This window comes from Sebastes fasciatus, chromosome 19 (assembly GCF_043250625.1).
Source record: "Sebastes fasciatus isolate fSebFas1 chromosome 19, fSebFas1.pri, whole genome shotgun sequence".
Taxonomy (NCBI): Eukaryota; Metazoa; Chordata; class Actinopteri; order Perciformes; family Sebastidae; genus Sebastes; species Sebastes fasciatus.
In genome coordinates, this window is record NC_133813.1 from 9,597,091 (window position 1) to 9,614,819 (window position 17,729).

Consider the following 17,729-nt stretch of genomic DNA (forward strand, 5'->3'; position numbering starts at 1 on the left):
ATTGAAAACTGCCCCAGGCTTTACTGCACCTCAAGGGTTAATCTATCCTCTCTGCTGTCACAAAAACCTCACAAAAGGAATAATGAATTATGAGCATTACTGGTCGAGACCACAGCTGGACCTCATATGTCAGAAATAATGACGGCAGGGTAGAAACAGGATGAAAAAGAGAAAAAACTTCACCAAATTTCATTCACTTTTTTGAGTTAATAGCTAAAAAAGTCAGAAATGGAAATTTGTTAAAGGTAAAAATAGAACTGTTTCTCAATCTGCATTGCTAAATAGATTGCGCAGAAAGAGGTCTGTGTTTCAATCTGTGGATCTTCATTATTAGCTGCAGTTGGCAGGGCAGAAGCCACAGCAGCTATATTGAGCCAAATCATCTGTAATTGATGTTTATCGGACATCAGGAAGCTTGATTCCTTTCCCGATTGATTTCTATTGAACCCTGCCTCTGCTACTTGAGGGCCGGACACATCTGCAAATCTTAGGAAGTCATTTAGCCTGCTGCTCTGATGAGCCCTTGTACGGTTGGAAATACTCTCCCAAGAGCCTGCCTTTGTTAGTCACCGGCACACGTAAGACAGCAGTCATTTGCAGGATCTGATGTAACAAACTCTCATGTGAAAAAAACCTGTCTGTAATTTTAGGGGAGCTGCCGAAAGTGGGCAAGTCATAGGGGTTATCAAGGCGACTCCTCCCATCACAGATGTTTTTGTTAAGCCAGACCTATAATACGTCCAGAAGAAGCCAGATTACTACTCCAAATGTTGGAAGTGCTACTGCAGGAACACATTTAGATACATTTTCAATGAATCCTGCTCTTGTGTATTTTGTAATTCGCCCTCTTTCTTTCATTCTCTAGTGTCTAGTTTTGAGTCTTAAAGTCAACATTTTGGCCTTCTTGTCAAGAGCTAGATGAGAAGATCAATACCACTTTCTTGTATGAAGCTGAAGCCTGGAGGTGATTATCCTAGCTAAAGATTGGAGGCATAGGGAAACAGCTAGTCTGGCTCTTTTCAACAATACCAGCACCTCTAAAGCTCAATAATTAATCACTTATTTAATCCATACATAAACAGTAACAACGACAATTTGTGCTGTTACGTGCTGGAACTATTACTTGATGAATTTAATATTATTCCCTCCCAGTTCTTCTATGCCATCACTTATGAACAGATCTGAAAGTAGAACTCACCCTCAACATCTTAGTTTTAGGAGTAAAAGGCCTTTGCACACCAAGTCCATATTTTTGCACGTTTAAAAATAAATCTGACCTCACATGTCACCGACTCCGAAAATTTTGTCCGTCGTTAAAGTTTTTGGAACAGGTTAGATTTTCTGCGTTTTTTGTATCTGTCTAAGGGCAAAAGAGGCTTGTTTGACCACTAAGAGCCACCATCCGTGCAAACTAAATCATCCAAAATTGTATGATAAACAATCATCTCCCAGAACAAAGCACTTTACAATAAATAAATAAATAAAATAAATAATAGCTTCTTGCTTATGTCATTAATCTATTAGCCCCGTTTTGGACTAGCGCTACCTATTGCACCTACGAAATTAATTAAGTTTTGTCTCGTACAGCAAATTTTCACAAAGAATATAATATTAAAACACTTCGGACTCAGTGTGCGAGGTTTCTGTGTGTAACGATATCTATCGGATGGTGGATTTTAAAAAACTCATACGAAAAATACAGAGTTCGTGTGCAAAGACCTTAAGAGTTTAGTAGTGAAACAGATACCAAACATGCACAAGACATAAGGCAGAATTCAGTGGTTTTAATTCAATGCAATAATTTAAATATAGATACATAGATTTTTGGATTATAATGCAACTCAGTGTGAGGCAGGAAAGGATGTGGTGGTCGTCCTCCATTTTGGCGCCTAGATGAGCAGAGCAAACTGTCTTAGACTTCCCAGCACGGCCGGTACACCCGTCCCACCATGCACCTCATTGTGTCCCTCCTCAGGATGGGGATGCTCAGGTCCTGGCCGGCGTCTCTGTGCTCGATGACCTGGCTGTTGTCGTCAGCTCTCCGCTTGTAGACGGACTGTCCACCGTGAAGCACCCGCAGGTCCCTCCAAAGGCTCGGATCGGCGATGACGATTACCCTCGGCCCTCTGGTTTTGCCCGCGGTGGCCAGATCTGCGTCGCCGAAGCCGTTTTCTGTCCCCTCGTCGCTCAGCAGTGAGGCGAAAGTATCCTGCTCCAAGGAGCCATCATCGACCTTGCCCATGGGTAACGCCGCTGACAGTGCATAGCACTCGAACAAGAGTGCTGTGGCGAAGATGACGGACATTAGTGACTGTCTCATGGTGAAGATCTTCCAGGAGGTGCAAAGCGTTGTCTTCGTGGACGAGTTTCTTTCCAGAGCTCTTTGCTTCGTCGTTCTGACCCCCAGATCGTATCATCCTCTTTTATATCATTTCGGACGCGCCGGACTGGCCACGTTGAATCGTTTCTCGTCATAGCTTCTCCTGTTGTGTTCAGGAAATTAGTTAAAAGCATTAAAAGGCAGTTGAGCAGAACTCTTGCAGTGTTCAAGAGTGTTGTTTTGGCGGAAAGTTAATTAAAATCATCTCCGATGTGGTGACTTATATTAGACTCCCGACGATGAAACAGTGGGAATTCTTTGAGCAGGTGACACCAAGAAAGACATTAATCCAAAATTACTGCCCTTTAAAACAACAAGGAGGGATTAGTCACCCGCGAACCTCTTTGTGGTGTCAGATACTCAGTGATAAAAGCTGCCCTCTCATAGCATTGTTGTAACAATGTTCAATATGGGATTTAACATTGGATTAGTGCAAAAAAAAAAAGCAAACAAATGATTCCTGACGTGTTAGTGTGTTCGTGGCAGAAGCTCCTTGTTGACGTGTTGAAGAGAAAGTGAAGTCGGGAAATGATTCTTTGAGAGGGAATACACAGTAGATCTGCTCCCGAGGCCCCGAGGTGGAAGCTGATTGGATCTCCTGCTGGACTGCAGCATAATTACAATCCTACCTAATTACAGTTGCCAGATGGGTGCTGCGGGAGCTTTGCACACCTGGGCTTGCATAAGATCCATACGAGATGAGTTAATGTAATTTATGCAGGTGGCATTTGAGTCAGATCAAACGTGTTGACAAATGCACGTTTTTAATTGTGGTTCGGATAACATCACGTCATCGGCTGTTCAAGAAAAGTTTGAAAAAAGCATATAAGCTTTCCAACTAAGCTCTTAGGAACAGAGGTTGCAAAAACAAGCTTAGAAACTTATTATACTTAACACTATTAAGAGCAGTAGTATGACAGAGAAAAGATTTTATTGATGTGATTTGCAGCATAAAACTTTGATGGCTAGACGTATAATGTTGACGTCATTTAAGGTTATTTTAGTCTTGGTAATGTGCAGCTAGACAGTTCAGATGGACCATTTCTTCTTAAAAACCATGTCTGTGGTTTCCTAAAATGTCTGGCATTAGAGAATTATCTACACCCTGTTTTTATTACCGTCTGAAAGGCCTTGTGTGGTTTTCTAGGAGACAGGATGGTTTTGTTTAAATCTTATCTTTCATTCCTAGATGTCAGATATAATTGATGGGACGGGTGGAGCTCTTCCTATGCAGTGTTAATGGTGGGAAAGAGGTTGTAGCTGTTTTTGGATGAATAATAGAGGTGTTATAGGAATGAAAAAACAATAGTTTTAAGCCTAAAGATAATATTTTTTTGCCAACTCTTCAAATTCATGTGGTAAACGTGCCAGTAAGAGGACTAATGAATAATATATAATCTCTCAGCTAAAACATATTCAGAATGGTTTCTCATTTATTCCATTTTATATACTTTCTTTCCATTTACAGTGTGTAGAAACAGTACTTATTTGAAGTTTAGGCAAGTAAAACTAGTTGGTTGTTGGTTGAGGTCAGGGAAAGATTGTGGATTAGGATAGGGCGATGCAAATTAATTATGGTTGAGTTATGGTTAAATTTAGGCAATACGGTGGGATAGCCAGGCTTCTAAAAGGCACAGAGAAAATCAACATAATGACCACTGATATTTATTAGAGCTACTGATGGGCAAAAAAGCCAAACCACACAGAATAAATGATTAACATAAGTGGCTGAAATGTGCAGATGGGTAAAGGCAAGATGATCAGTGGTCTTTCAGGTACAAACAGACAGTCAAAGGAAACCAACGTTGGCTGCAAGATGGAGATGAAGTCTTGGTCCCTGGTATTGATGTTACACACTTTGTACGCCTCGCTCCTAATGATGACTTCAGACCATAGACTGTATATAAGAAGAAGTTCTAAGATGAACACACGGATAACTCCCGGACCGGACAACGCCGTGGTAGCGACCTGTCAATCACAATGTAACCACGCCCTAAAGCATAACCTGCTTTATGATCTATTTGACTCTAAATGGGACCATAATTTACTATATGAACATCATGCTGTATTGAAGAAGACTTGAAACTAGCAACTGAGACCATAAACTCATGTTAACAATGTTTACTGAGGTAATAAATTAAGTGAGAAGTAGGCTCATTTTCTCATAGACTTCTATATAATCTGACTTCTTTTTGCAACCAGAGGAGTCGCCCCCTGCTGGCTATTAGAAAGATTGCAAGTTTAAGGCACTTCCACATTGTCTTCACTTTTCAGACTCGGAGGTTGTCGCCTGTTTCAGACTCAACACACAGTTTAAAGGCAGCGTAATTGCATATAAAGTCAATTCAAAGATGCCAACAGACACAATTTTGCTCTGGGAGGTGTGAATTGAAGCAGAGAGACTGCGTATCTCCATATACAAAAATAAGAAGTAGAGGAGTCTGAAGGAAAATAAAAAGAACTGACGTTTGATCTGTGTGGTTATTGGATTGCAACTGCATGCCAAGTCCATTTAAATACAAAACCTTTATTTTCACATTTCTATCCAACATTCTCGATGCCAACCGACTGAATCCTGTTTTGAATACCTGTTTAAAAACCACTGCATGTATTTTGACACTTTGTTCCTTATATTTTAATAAGATAACCCAATCATTTTCCTTACATTCCTGGAAAACAGAGAAGAGCAGAGGCAGGGAACATTTTCCATGTTTGCCCTCAGGTGTAAGGCAGCAGCCGCCCACTGAAGGTGTTTGTGTGCCACAGACAGTGCTAGATATTCGTCAAAAAGAACAAGGAAAAAAGAGATTTCTAAAAGCAAGAGGCCGAGACGTGCTGACCAGCTGACTACACTGACGGGAGCCAACCAAAACACGAGGCCTCGGCTCAGGAGTTTGAAGGGCGGTGTAAAAAGACCCAACCGAGCGCTGAGGGAAGACGTACATAACACCAGCCCCTTCAGCCCAGCGCCGCTTCTCTTTATTACCATACCGAGCGCCGGGGCCACACGACGAAAGCTTAAGTGTTATTCCAGCTAGGTAAATACAGGACACAGATCTGACAGCGGTGAATGTATTAACAGGCACAAATTGAATTATGTTGTTGAAATTCCAACACGCTGCGTCCCTGCCAGGTCTGACCGATTGAAATCTCAGTTTTCGTTCGCTCACAGACAGGTTAAGGGTTTCTGTACCGCAACATGCACAGAGGACTTCCCTTTACAGGGGCAGGAAGTTCTGGTGGAAATTCACTGGATGTTCTCAAACAAGCAACCAGAGAGTTCTGCTTTTACACCGAGGCTGAGGTGGAAAATAACTACGTACTCATGTAGTATTGCATTTAAATACTTTACTTGACTTTATCTATTTTGGGATACTTTTTCTACATTACCATCCATCAGAGGGAAGAGTGTAGAGAGAGACAGGAAAGGTGACAGATAGAGGGGTATGACATGCAACAAAGGTCCTTGGCTTGAATCGAACCTATGAATGGAATGGACAAATCTCATTGGCTTTTTGTCAAGGGAACCAATGCGATGCTACCTTCCGGGTTGGCCTACAAAGATACGTAATCCCGCACTACTCTATTGCCCATATCTCCAACAGTCAGCAATCAGAGTTTTGCAGGGGGGATTAAGAATGAAGAAGCCATCTTCCTCCATAGTTAGCTAGCTGCCAAGCTACATCAATGAAAAATAGTCACAGAAAAATGCCCCCCAAAAATGCATAAAATCCTGGATGAGATTGATACAGCTGTACAAATTGACATATTCCTTCAAGCATAGTGAAAATGTAGTTAACGGCCCCTAGCAACCAATACTGCAGCCTCCATGTTAAAGGATTATTATGTTTTTGGGGACTCACTTCTGATTGGTTAGTGCAAATAATGTGAACACTGGGCTGAATGAGTGAAGAAAAGCACTTATGAGGCTACCCCTTTCACTTTATACAGAGGTATTTGACCCATTGTTAATATAAAAATGATTGTTTAGTGGAGCTGTATGTAAAGGATTTCTGTAGTTTCTTTCCTACTGCATGAAGGGAAACTATTACGGCAAAGCTGTTTCCTCCTGGTTGTTTTTCTTGGATCATTCAGAGGGTTGTCACACGTTCTCTATGGACTTAAATAATAATCATAACATGGCCATGTCTTATCTGTATCCTGAAGAAGACAATGATGGCACACAAGACGACTCCAGACACACCTCGAAGAGCCCAAAGATGAAAGCCAAACACTGCTTTTAGCTATTTGAAGCTCATATATATGATGGCAGAGGGAGTCAGAGTTGGTCTGGGGGTCAGGATGTGACTGCAGGGGGAAGATGAAAGTAAAGAGATGAAAGCTGATCTTCGGATCTGCTACGATGTCTCAGGGTGATTTGGCTAAAACACTGCGCGTAAAATTCCCACAGAAAGTGACATCTCCGTGTGAGCTGCGAGACACAGACAGAATGCAGGGTTTCCAATGGAGAAGAAAAGACAGAAAAACGGTCCAACACATTGATATCTCATCTGCAGAGATGCTGGTCGTCATGGAGACGGTTACTAACATGTAATCACAATGTGTTACAAAAATAGCAACATCGGCTCTCTGCATGTTGGAGACAGAGAGAGTCTTCTCCCGGCATCATGTTTTTGCGACAGAGGGATGGAATAATGAACTACATGGACGGCAGAATTTAGATGATCTGATCCCCATCCAGCTCACACTCGCCTCAGTGACCACACATAAGCCACAACGTTAATGCTGTGTGGGGGAATGCTGCTCCAAGATGCTCAAAGAAGTTTGAGCTTTAGAGATACTTAACAAGCTCCTTATGCACTTTTGCCCTGGGAATAAATGTTAAGCTATTTTTTGGTCTAGAAATAGAGAAGGACTTCTCATACAACACAAGGGCCTGAAAACCTACTTTCTTAGTCAGCTTCGTGAACACTTTGCCATCTGCAAAAGTGAGTAACTTATTGGTTACTTCATTCATTTCATTTTCTTTGTGTTTTATTTGAAGGTGGAGCTCTTTTGGTAAAAGGTGATGTCATCTATTTCTATGCACCAATTTCACAATAGAATCAGAGACATGCTTGTGTCTGAGGTCACTCCCTGTTTACTAGTTAAACGCTGAATCATTTGTGACTGTATGGATGCTTTTTCCTAAATAGTAGACAGAAGAGGTGTGACAAGAAATGAGGGGAGAGCCCCCCAGCTGGACTCAAACCGGGGATGTTTCGATTAGTCAGGAGGGGCCGTATTACAGAAACTTCCTATCTTAAGTCTTGAGTTAAGACAGGAAGAGTCTAAGATCCTAATTTGGTATTACAGAAGCAAATCCTAACTAATTGTAGGAATCTTATTTTACTTCATCCTATCTTATCACAGGTTGGGAAATCCTAAATACTCAATCCAACATTGCTTATCAACTCTTATGTCTGTTACATAGCAACCAACGCTACTTTTCTCATCTCGCCGAGCTAAAAAACATAGTAACCGTTGTTTTTCTCATTGAAACAAACTGAACATACATTGAAACGTACAAAAGAATGGAGCAAAAAACAACGGCAGGCACCTAACTTCAAGACAGATGAGTTAGAGGTGTTGGTAACATCTGTAGAGGGAAATTTACAACAAGGCTAACGTGGGAAATAAAAGAAAGAGAGTGGGCTAAGATAGCAGACACAGTCTCCGCCGTATCCGGCATCCAACGGAGTGTTGATGCTATCAAAAAGAAAATAAGTACACTGAGTGATTCGAAGAGGAAGGCGGCTTTTATGTCCAAAGAGCAGAAGAAAAGTGGTGGAAAAGTGAAAGATAGAACAGCTTAATGGTTATAAAGTTAGGAGAGTTTATTTAAGATTATGGGAAGTTAGGATGCTTGTGTAATACACTTTTCCTATCTTTAGGATAGGAATATCTACTTAGGAACTGTTCATCTGTAATGGCTTTTCCCTAAATCAGGTCCTAACCCTAATTACCATGGTTACCAAACAGTTAAGATTGGATCTGCAAGTTAAGAAGTTTTTTAATACGGCCCTCTAACCACCAAGACGCCCAACATTTAGGTTACATGTACAGTATACGTGTTTATTTATTCATTGCTGTTTTTTTGTATCCATCATCTGTGTAACTACAGTCTGTTAGTCTACTTAACTCCACTCTACTCTATACAACTGTTGCCTCAACAGTAATTCAAGGGCTGTTTGTTAATGTGTAGTTAGACCAAGACGCAGTTCTCATGATTACGTTCCAGTCATAGAGCTAAACATCCGTTCCACTGTGACACAAATCCCTGGAAAAAAACTAAAAAAGTCACTTACTGCTGTTCTGAAAGTATTTCGACTCTCAAGACTCTCAACAAAGAAAATGTTTTAACCAAGTTGCAACTCTATTTCCCAATTCAAACAAAGACAGTAGCCAGAAGTGAAACATTTCCTTGCTCAAATTGCACAACACATGAAAAATATAAACAGATTAATGTGTAAGGATATATAAGATAATGAAAAGTAACATTAATAATGTATAATATAACCTTTTTTTTATTTGGGCTGGCGTTGTATAAAGTGAGCAGGAACTGGAACACAAAAGTTTTTATTATACAGTGGATTAAATTTTTTAAAATCTAGATGGTTAGAAAGGTCTTCAGGATTCTGGGAATACCTTCAGAACAGCGGTAAGTGTTGTTAAGCCTTCTGGATATTTCAAACATCACCGGGTATTTATTTTTTTGAAAATCGAACGCTTAGTGTGTCTGGAGTGTCATGGCACTACATGAGAGGCACAAACTGAGACGAGTTAGGACCTGAAATATAGTCACTTAAATTCTGTAGAAACAACGGTTATAAATATATTTTAAAAAAATAACTAAGCTTCCCCATTTGAAATGTTAAGTACAAATTTGCTCCGAGGCCTTGTGTTTCAGAGGCAAATTGGTTTTCCTGTAACATCCAATGACATAATAAAATGTTTGGATAGAAAAGCATCATATGCTGTATATATATATAAGCTAAAATTGCTTGTCGCCATAGCTACCACCTACTAATCCTTGCTGAAAGATCAGAAAGGATCGGCACTGCTTGGAATTGTGCTCCGACTGACACAACACATATCCGTAGCATACGCTGTGATTCCCAACAATGTATTGTGTTTCTCATCTGCATGCTGTCAGCCTGAGTGCACAGGTCTTTGTAAAGGTGGAGGAGCGCTCGCCATGCTATTTTCTGAGTCCTGATAGGTTTTCTTGTTATTTTCTTCAAGGACAATAGCAAGACATTTATGAGGTGTAGGAGGAAAAGTGTGGCTTTCTGTTGCTTGGCACCGTTCGATTGCAATAATTAGAGGTTGCAAAAGGCAACAAAGAAATGATAGGGAAAGATGAATGGAGCCTGTAAGCAAACCAAGCTCCCTGGTAAGACGGAGGCAGTGTGAGGAAAGAGTACAAACAACAGTACAGCTATAAAAAAAAGTAGGGCTGTCAATCAATTAAAATATTTAATCGTGATTAATCGCATGATTGTCCATAGTTAATCGCACATTTTTTATCTGTTCAAAATGTACCTTAAAGGGAGATTTGTCAAGTATTTAATACTCTTATCAACATGGGAGTGGGCAAATATGTTTGCTTTATTCAAATGTATGTATATATTTAATATTGGAAATCAATTAACAACACAAAACAATGACACATTTTGTCCAGAAACCCTCACAGGTACTGCATTTAGCATAAAAAATATGCTCAAATCATAACAAGGCAAACTGAAGCCCAACAGACAACAACAGCTGTCAGTGTGTTAGTTTGCTGACTTGACTATGACTCTTTGTGATTATCATAAAGTGGGCATGTCTGTAAAGGGGAGACTTGTGGATACCCATAGAACCCTTTTTCATTCACATATCTTAAATTCAGAGGTCAAGGGACCCCTTTGAAAATGGCCATGCCAGTTTTTCCTCGCCAAAATTTAGCGCAAGTTTGGAGCGTTATTTAACCTCCTTCATGACAAGTTAGTCTGACATGTTTGGTACCAATGGATTCCTTCGGTTTTTCTATTTTCATATGATGCCATTTGTCATATGTTTCTGATTTGAAATCGGCAGGATGGGCTTTCGAGCCGATCGGGGGATGTAAAAAACACTCTTAATATACCTCACACCACAGGAATATATCTGGAAAGATATTCTTTAGAACAATCCCAAAAAATTGGGCTTTGCTGACCATTGTTGAAAGGAGGGAATCGGGCCCATTCTCGTGTTGTGTGTAACCGTCATTAGTTGTTGTTTACTGGCTGCGACCTGCACTGTGTGTCACCGCTGATGCTTTGAGTCAATACTGACCAGAGTTGCACACACAGTGCTGACAAATACAGTAAATATTTATTTTTAGGGAGCCAAACACGGAGGCAAAAATGTTTCTCAGCAAATCCGTACAACAGAAACCGTTCAGTGTGTTTTTATTAAGTTCAGAGATGGTATGTTTAACAGGTTTAAAGACAATCTGCTCTAGATTAATTTTTTCGGGCAGTAATACTTTAACTAAATAGTCATCCAAATTTTAATATACATATGTAGAGAAGATATTTATTGTTGAAATGCTGCCCTTCCATTGACTTCACTGTTCTCAACTACAATACATGTACTTGTTTTCAGATTTGACAATGACAGCTCATCACCAGCAGAGGTGTCACCGCCGTTGAGAATAACAATAACCCTTAAAGTGGGTTACCACTTTAATATTAACTGGTAATGAAGTGATGTAATGTGATACTCTGACATACTGTCTCAGTTGTCAAGTGGGAGCTCGATTTCCTCCAGCCGCTCACTGATGGGTGTGCTGAACAGGGCCGACTTCCTGAATGGTGCTCTCAGAGTCTCCACGGCGGTCGCACCCTGTGACACAAAACAACACAAGAATAGTGTTATTCCTTCATTACAATACAGTACAGTAAGATTAATTTCCTGAATCTCACTGTACTGAACATGCCAAGAGTGTCAAGACTGAAGAGTCTGACACAAAGTAATAAAGGAGAGCACTTAGCACAGAGCAGAGAGGGAATATAATAAGTCTATAATCATCCTCCTCTTAACCTTAGTGGATACGTCCAACTCTTCTGAAAGCTGCTGCTGCATTCTCCTCTGACATTATATGAGGCCATTAGTGACTGTATGTTATTTTTTTAAAGAAGGGGAAAACACTGCAAACTTGCTCAGACACTAAGCACAGACGTACAAGGGTCAGCATCAGAGAGCAAATACTCTGATAGAGATTATATATTCCCTTTGGCCTATAAATAAATCACTTAACATGGACCGAAAGTATTGATTGGATAATAAATACAACGGCAAACAAACAGCAAAAACATGACATCCAATGTCCAAAAAGTGCAACACACCTGTATCCGCTGGCGATTTTCACTCCAAAATGTGACGGCCTGGTCAGCTCTATAATCATGAACCTGGAAATGAGACAACAAGAGCACACTGTCAAATGAACGGCATTGTGACTTTGATTTTCTACTCCCCGCTCCTATTTTTGAAGCCTATTTTAGGACCGTCATGATCATAGAATGTAGGGACTATTTTCCTTATTGATTTATCGACCATTTTTCTTTTTTTATTAAAGGATTAATTGTTTGTCTATAAAATGAAAAACATGACACATGCCCATGAGAAGTTGCTAGATCTCAAAGTGAGGTCTGTATCTCCTTAAAGCTCCAGTGAGTAACTTGACTATGATAAAAAAAAGATATTTTTATTAAATGGTCACTTTATCCTGACAGTAGTGCATGAGACAGATAATCTGCTCAAAGTTACCGACTGCAGCTTTAATGAGGATTCTTTTAGTAATCTTAGGTTGACAGAAAATGTTTTTGTTTGTTTTACGGCTGCAATGAAAGCAGTCTTAATATAACACTCGATCCTCAACAGTTATGGTGGGACATTCATCAGGTTTTATATCTCTGAAGAACTGAAACGCATACACTGCTGTCACAGACAATAATGTACAATAATGTACTTTTGACCTGCACTGCTTTGTTATTGTTTTTTTACTGTTCTCTCTTTTTCTCTTTATGTTTCTTTGTATTGTCTGTTGCCTTTCTGTTTGTTTATGTCATCACTTTCGTTTTTTTAATAAAACATTTTGGTCACGAAAAAATTAAAGGAAGAGTTGAGAGGAAATAGAGCAGAAACTGGAGGAAAATAACTAGTCGAGGAAAAACTGGCATGGCCTTTTTTAGATTCAACACAGGAGATTTGATCTGATTACTGTTCGCGACATTGCATACACATATAGAGTGTACATAAATACATATATACACTTACTTGTGTTGTTTCAGGGGTTAGAGGTACAAATCCCTCGACACAGAAATCCTTGTGGGTTGTGGAGCGGTAGTCAGGTTTGGGAATTGGTGGGTTCATTTCAGCGTGGACCTTCTCACTGTGAAAACAAGAAGACATCAGCATCAGTATTTGGCAGTGTTGGAATGGAATCTCCTCCATTTCTCTCTCCTTGCATCTTCTCCATCTCTCTGTTGTGTCTTACATGACAGATTTTTTTGATGGATTGGTGAAACAATGGTATGTAGGGCCTTTAAGAGTGGGGATGTAAGAACCACATTGCACACGTCATTTAATGTCACTCAGTGGATCAATGGTCATCATATAGATGGGAGTAGAATTTCCATGTTGTGTCAAAATGGCATCGCGTTTAGCGTAACAACCGATCAGCCGAGCAAATTGCTCTGAGCTCTTTGCTGGATGGGAACCCCGTATGAATCAAGCAGTGTTGGCGTGTACTTATAAAGTCCAGGAGTGTAGGGTTAAAGACTGAGTGATGTCACACCGTCTACTGCTGGACGAGCCATTTTCATCGAAGACATGATGCTTTGTGTTCCTTATGAGCAGTTAACTCGTGCGGGATGGTAATAACCTCATCTGTCGGGATAGACTCTATAAACCCCATTAGGATGACTGGCCTCCATGTAAAATAACATCATAAAATCTGATTTAAAAGGTATTACAGCTGTGATTGTACAGTAAAACAAGCCCAGACGTGTAAATATTACATCACTTTTCCTCCGACATGTTCCCCTCAAGACGTGGTCAGGCTCTGTTTTCATAAACAACACCACTTCCAGCAATGATTTATTTAGCATCAAACGATTTGTTTCATACTTCATTTACCTTATCATCTGGGCGATATGTTTTTCCCAAAGCTCGCCTCTGATGCCTGAACCATGGGAATATAAAAGAAGAGATGAACTGAGCGTGCATAGCAAATCATCTGAAAAAGGATTTATTGAGCAGCGAAAATAAGAAAAATTGAAACTAAATTAAAAGGTCAAAGCAGCCGGCAGTTTCTATGCCAATGCTGTAATCTGGTACTCTATAAAGACACTTCCACCTGAATGAAATCTTTTCAACTCTTCTGAAAATACATGTCTAGTGTAGTCTTTATAATGGTAGTTTTGCACAGTGGTTGGTGAAAGACAGAGACACATACCCCGCAGCCTCACTCCCGGACCTTTCGGAGGGGCGTAATCTGCCATCAGCGTAGTGACAGTCTCCATTTTACACTCCGGGTCCATGGTGAGAAGCTCTCTGTGTCCACGTTTCTGGATTGGTTTCCTCGTCTCCTGAGTGTCAAGAGCAACAACTGCCCTCTGTATAAATGGACATACAGGGTTTAGATGAAAAATTACAATCTAAAGCAGGGGTTCTCAAACTTTTATGGGGGCCAGGGACCCCTTAAAGAGGAGAACATTTTCCAAGGACCCCCTCATAATCGTAACACCGATTAAGCATAATGCTTACTACCATTTGTACTTTTAGACGCCGTTGGAACTATTTGTATTTTAAAACTTTTCAACCTTAATACTCCAGACCTGTTTCATAGTGATAAACAGAAACACATTTCAATTTGAACCATGTTATTACCACTTTGCACTGATATTCCGGGTGCTTTGTAATCAGATGTTAGCTTGACTATGGCTTCATGACTTCGTTCACTAGCACCTGAAGACACATGTCGCATTTTGGTCTCCTGTCGCTGTCGCTCGATATAACTGTCGTCATATTTTCTCAATTTAGTTTGGGCTTAGCGTCACTTGACGATATGCACTGTCTCAAATATTGATCCCTAAGAAAGGGATAATGTACAGCGAGCTGGTCATTGTTGTGAAATAAACCTCATCTTGCATCACCCTGAAGGGGTTTATTTCACAACAATGACCAGCTCGCTGTACATTATCCCACTTATTACACGGCTACTTACTTAGAAATCAATAATTTGACACCAATCAGAATCGAGTATTCAACAAAGCTGTGTGATAAGCTAAGCAGCAGCCGGAACGGTTCATTGCGCTCTGAGTGAAGGGACTGATTCATGACTGATTGACATGATGCGTCACAATCATATCAGAGTTTCTATTGCCCAAAAGCTAACGTGGGCGGGAGTAATGGACACAATATGCTTGTTTTTTTGCTGCAAATCATCCCCATCTATAGATATGTACTTTTTAATGATACAGCCCAATTTCATAATTTATAGCAAATAATTTTTACCCTGACAGAGACCCCACTTTGAGAATCACTGATCTAAAGCAATGCAGTAAATACTACCTTTGTAAAGTCTACCATGTTTGGGCCTCAATCATAGATACTGTATCTTGCTTTGTTTTTATGTAAAACATCTTATTTGTGTTTCATGCTATATTCTTCTGAGGTTTGATAAGGGAAAATAAACATCTGCTGGTTAAAGCCTCTCAAATCTCGAAATGATTTTCTGCTTGTCTTTGTCTTATATGATAGCAAACTGAATATGTTTTTGAAGAGCACTCTGACGAGGTCGCTATGGGTTCTGGGAACTTGTGATGAACACTTTTAGCCCTATTCAGAATATCTGTGGGTTTTTTTGTATTGTGTGTATAAGCACCTAACGAGACAACAGGTTGAATAGCTTTTACAAGCATGTGCCAGCTTTATAGTGTGACAGTCGCTCTTTTTACAACTGAGTTTTCAAGGTAATGGAGCAGGCAGAGAAGTATCACAGCCATTAGCCTGTGATACACACCAAAATCCCTGTATGAAAGACTTACCATTGAACTAAAACACAGCACAAACTCCAACTCCACAACTCCTCGCTGATAGTCTAAACCACTGGCTCCCAAAGTGGGACCCCAGGGACCCCCAGGGTAATAGGAATAGGAAACGTGTTAACGCAAATTCGTTTGAAAGCCACTAATTCCTCTAACGCATTAATGTAACTTGCGATTTTTAGGGAGTTTTAAAGCTAGAGTATATGACACTGGTATCATATGAAACGGAATCCATTGGTGCCAATCATGTCATGCTTACGTGTTGCGAGGAGGCTAAATAACGCTCCAAACTTACGCTAAATTTTGGCGAGGAAAAACTGGTATGGCCATTTTCTTTGACCTCTGACCTCAAGATATGTGAATGAAAATGGGTTCTATGGGTACCCACGAGTCTCCCCTTTACAGACATGCCCACTTTATGATAATCACAGGGGGTCGGCAACCTGCGGCTCTGGAGCCACATGCTACTCTTTAGCTCCTCTCCAGTGGCTCCCTGTGGATTTTTAAAAATGAAAAATGAATAACTGTTTTTGTTTACATTTTCATTTTTATTTATCATTGTTGTGGGTCTATGGTACGACGGTACGACGGAGTATTAGGGCCACATTGAGAAAAAAAAAAAATCTGAGATTTCGAGAATAAAGTCATGATATTATGAGAATAACGTCATAATATTACGAGAAAAAAGTCGTAGTATCATGAGAATAGTGCATATATATATATATATATATATATATAGTAGTAATTTTACGTGGAATTTTCTTCTTTTTTTTCGTAAAGTTATGACTTTATTCTCGTAATATTAAGACTTTTTCTCGTAAAGTTGTAACTTTATTTCTCGTAATATTACGACTTTTCTTCTCGTAAAGTTATGAATTTATTCTCGTAATATTCCGAATTTTTTTCTCGTAAAGTTATGACTTTATTCTCGTAATATTACGACTTTTTTCTCATAAAGTTATGACTTTATTCCGCAAATTTCAGACGTTTTTTCCCCTCAATGTGGCCCTAATACTCCATAGTACATTTGCACTTTGGCCCTCACTGCATTAGACTTATATACTATATACTTAGACTATAAACTGTGTTACCTTCATCACAATGATGTTTTGCGGCTCCAGACAGATTTTCTGTTGCCTGAAATGGCTCTTTTGATAGTAAAGGTTGCTGACCCTTGGTCTAGTGTGAGGATGAACACACACATACTCACAAAAAGAATGCTGGTAACAGCTAAAGAAATACAGCAGGTGTTTAGTTAAAAACAAAAGGAAACAAAACACTTTGGCTGTGGAAATACACCTTTCACAGAGCACATACACAGGTGTACCTAATTACATTCATCATGGGTGTCCTGGCTCACTGAAACGTTAGCTAACATTAGCGAGGCTAACTTAGCACTCCTTCACTCACCTCCTCTGTGAATGTCCAGCAGTCCAACAGACATTTCGTCTTTTGGGTCATTGTCGCACCGAGATAACTACTAAACTAAACTGGACTAGAATGGTGAACAACGTGAACAACATAAACTGAAACCTGTAGTAACAGTGACTAGCCTATTAATGGTATATTATACCTCCCGTCCTCTGAATTAAACTGACTACGAATCCCACATGGCAACAGGATTCCGTTGACGGAAGTGTCGCCATGACAACGGAGCAAACTGCTCCGTCGTGTCTATGGTAACCATGGATGTAGGTGAATGTAGATAGATAGATATATATACAGATAGATAGATAGATAGATAGATAGATAAATTAGATAGATAGATATAGAGATAGATAGATAGATAAATTTGATAGATAAATAGATAGATAGATTCATTTGATAGATAGATAGATAGATAGATAGATAAAAGCAAAAACTTGCAAAACACTCTCTTTTTGAGTTTGTCAAATTGAGATTTTTATATGTAAATTTACATCCAAACAACAAATGAGAGAAACCATTGCTTTAATTTCTCTGAAATTTACTGAATATTGTTTTTATTGTTTCTTTTGTAAAAAAAAAAAAAAGTGTTTATTTTATTCTATAGCTAGTATTCTATTCTATTTTTTTTTTTTTTTAGTATTTGTTAATTGCTTTCTGTATAATTTCACTACACGTTGTACTGTGTGACAAATAACGTGATTTGATTCGAAGAACCAGTGTTGTTGCTATCTCCAACAATAACATACATTTCTTAAAGTGCAAAATCCAAATGCTTTCCAAAAAAATATTGTTGCAAAATTCAATATATAATATTATTTTTGTATTGCATATTTTTTCTACTT

General features: G+C 39.5%; 2 protein-coding genes across 2 annotated transcripts; both read right to left on the reverse strand.

The window, feature by feature from the left end:
* Nucleotides 1–1,769: 1,769 nt before the first annotated feature.
* On the reverse strand, nucleotides 1,770–2,406 carry pmchl (pro-melanin-concentrating hormone, like). The gene has a single exon (XM_074617592.1). The coding sequence runs from the start codon at nucleotides 2,318–2,320 to the stop codon at nucleotides 1,913–1,915; it is 408 nt and encodes a 135-aa protein (XP_074473693.1). The 5' UTR covers nucleotides 2,321–2,406; the 3' UTR covers nucleotides 1,770–1,912.
* An 8,392-nt stretch (nucleotides 2,407–10,798) lies between these two features.
* spag8 (sperm associated antigen 8) lies at nucleotides 10,799–17,084 on the reverse strand. The gene is made up of 6 exons (XM_074618177.1): nucleotides 16,870–17,084; nucleotides 13,866–14,025; nucleotides 13,547–13,592; nucleotides 12,686–12,800; nucleotides 11,755–11,817; nucleotides 10,799–11,251 (listed from the first exon to the last, which is right to left on the reverse strand). The coding sequence occupies exons 1-6, from the start codon at nucleotides 16,918–16,920 to the stop codon at nucleotides 11,144–11,146; spliced, it is 543 nt and encodes a 180-aa protein (XP_074474278.1). The 5' UTR covers nucleotides 16,921–17,084; the 3' UTR covers nucleotides 10,799–11,143.
* Nucleotides 17,085–17,729: the final 645 nt, after the last annotated feature.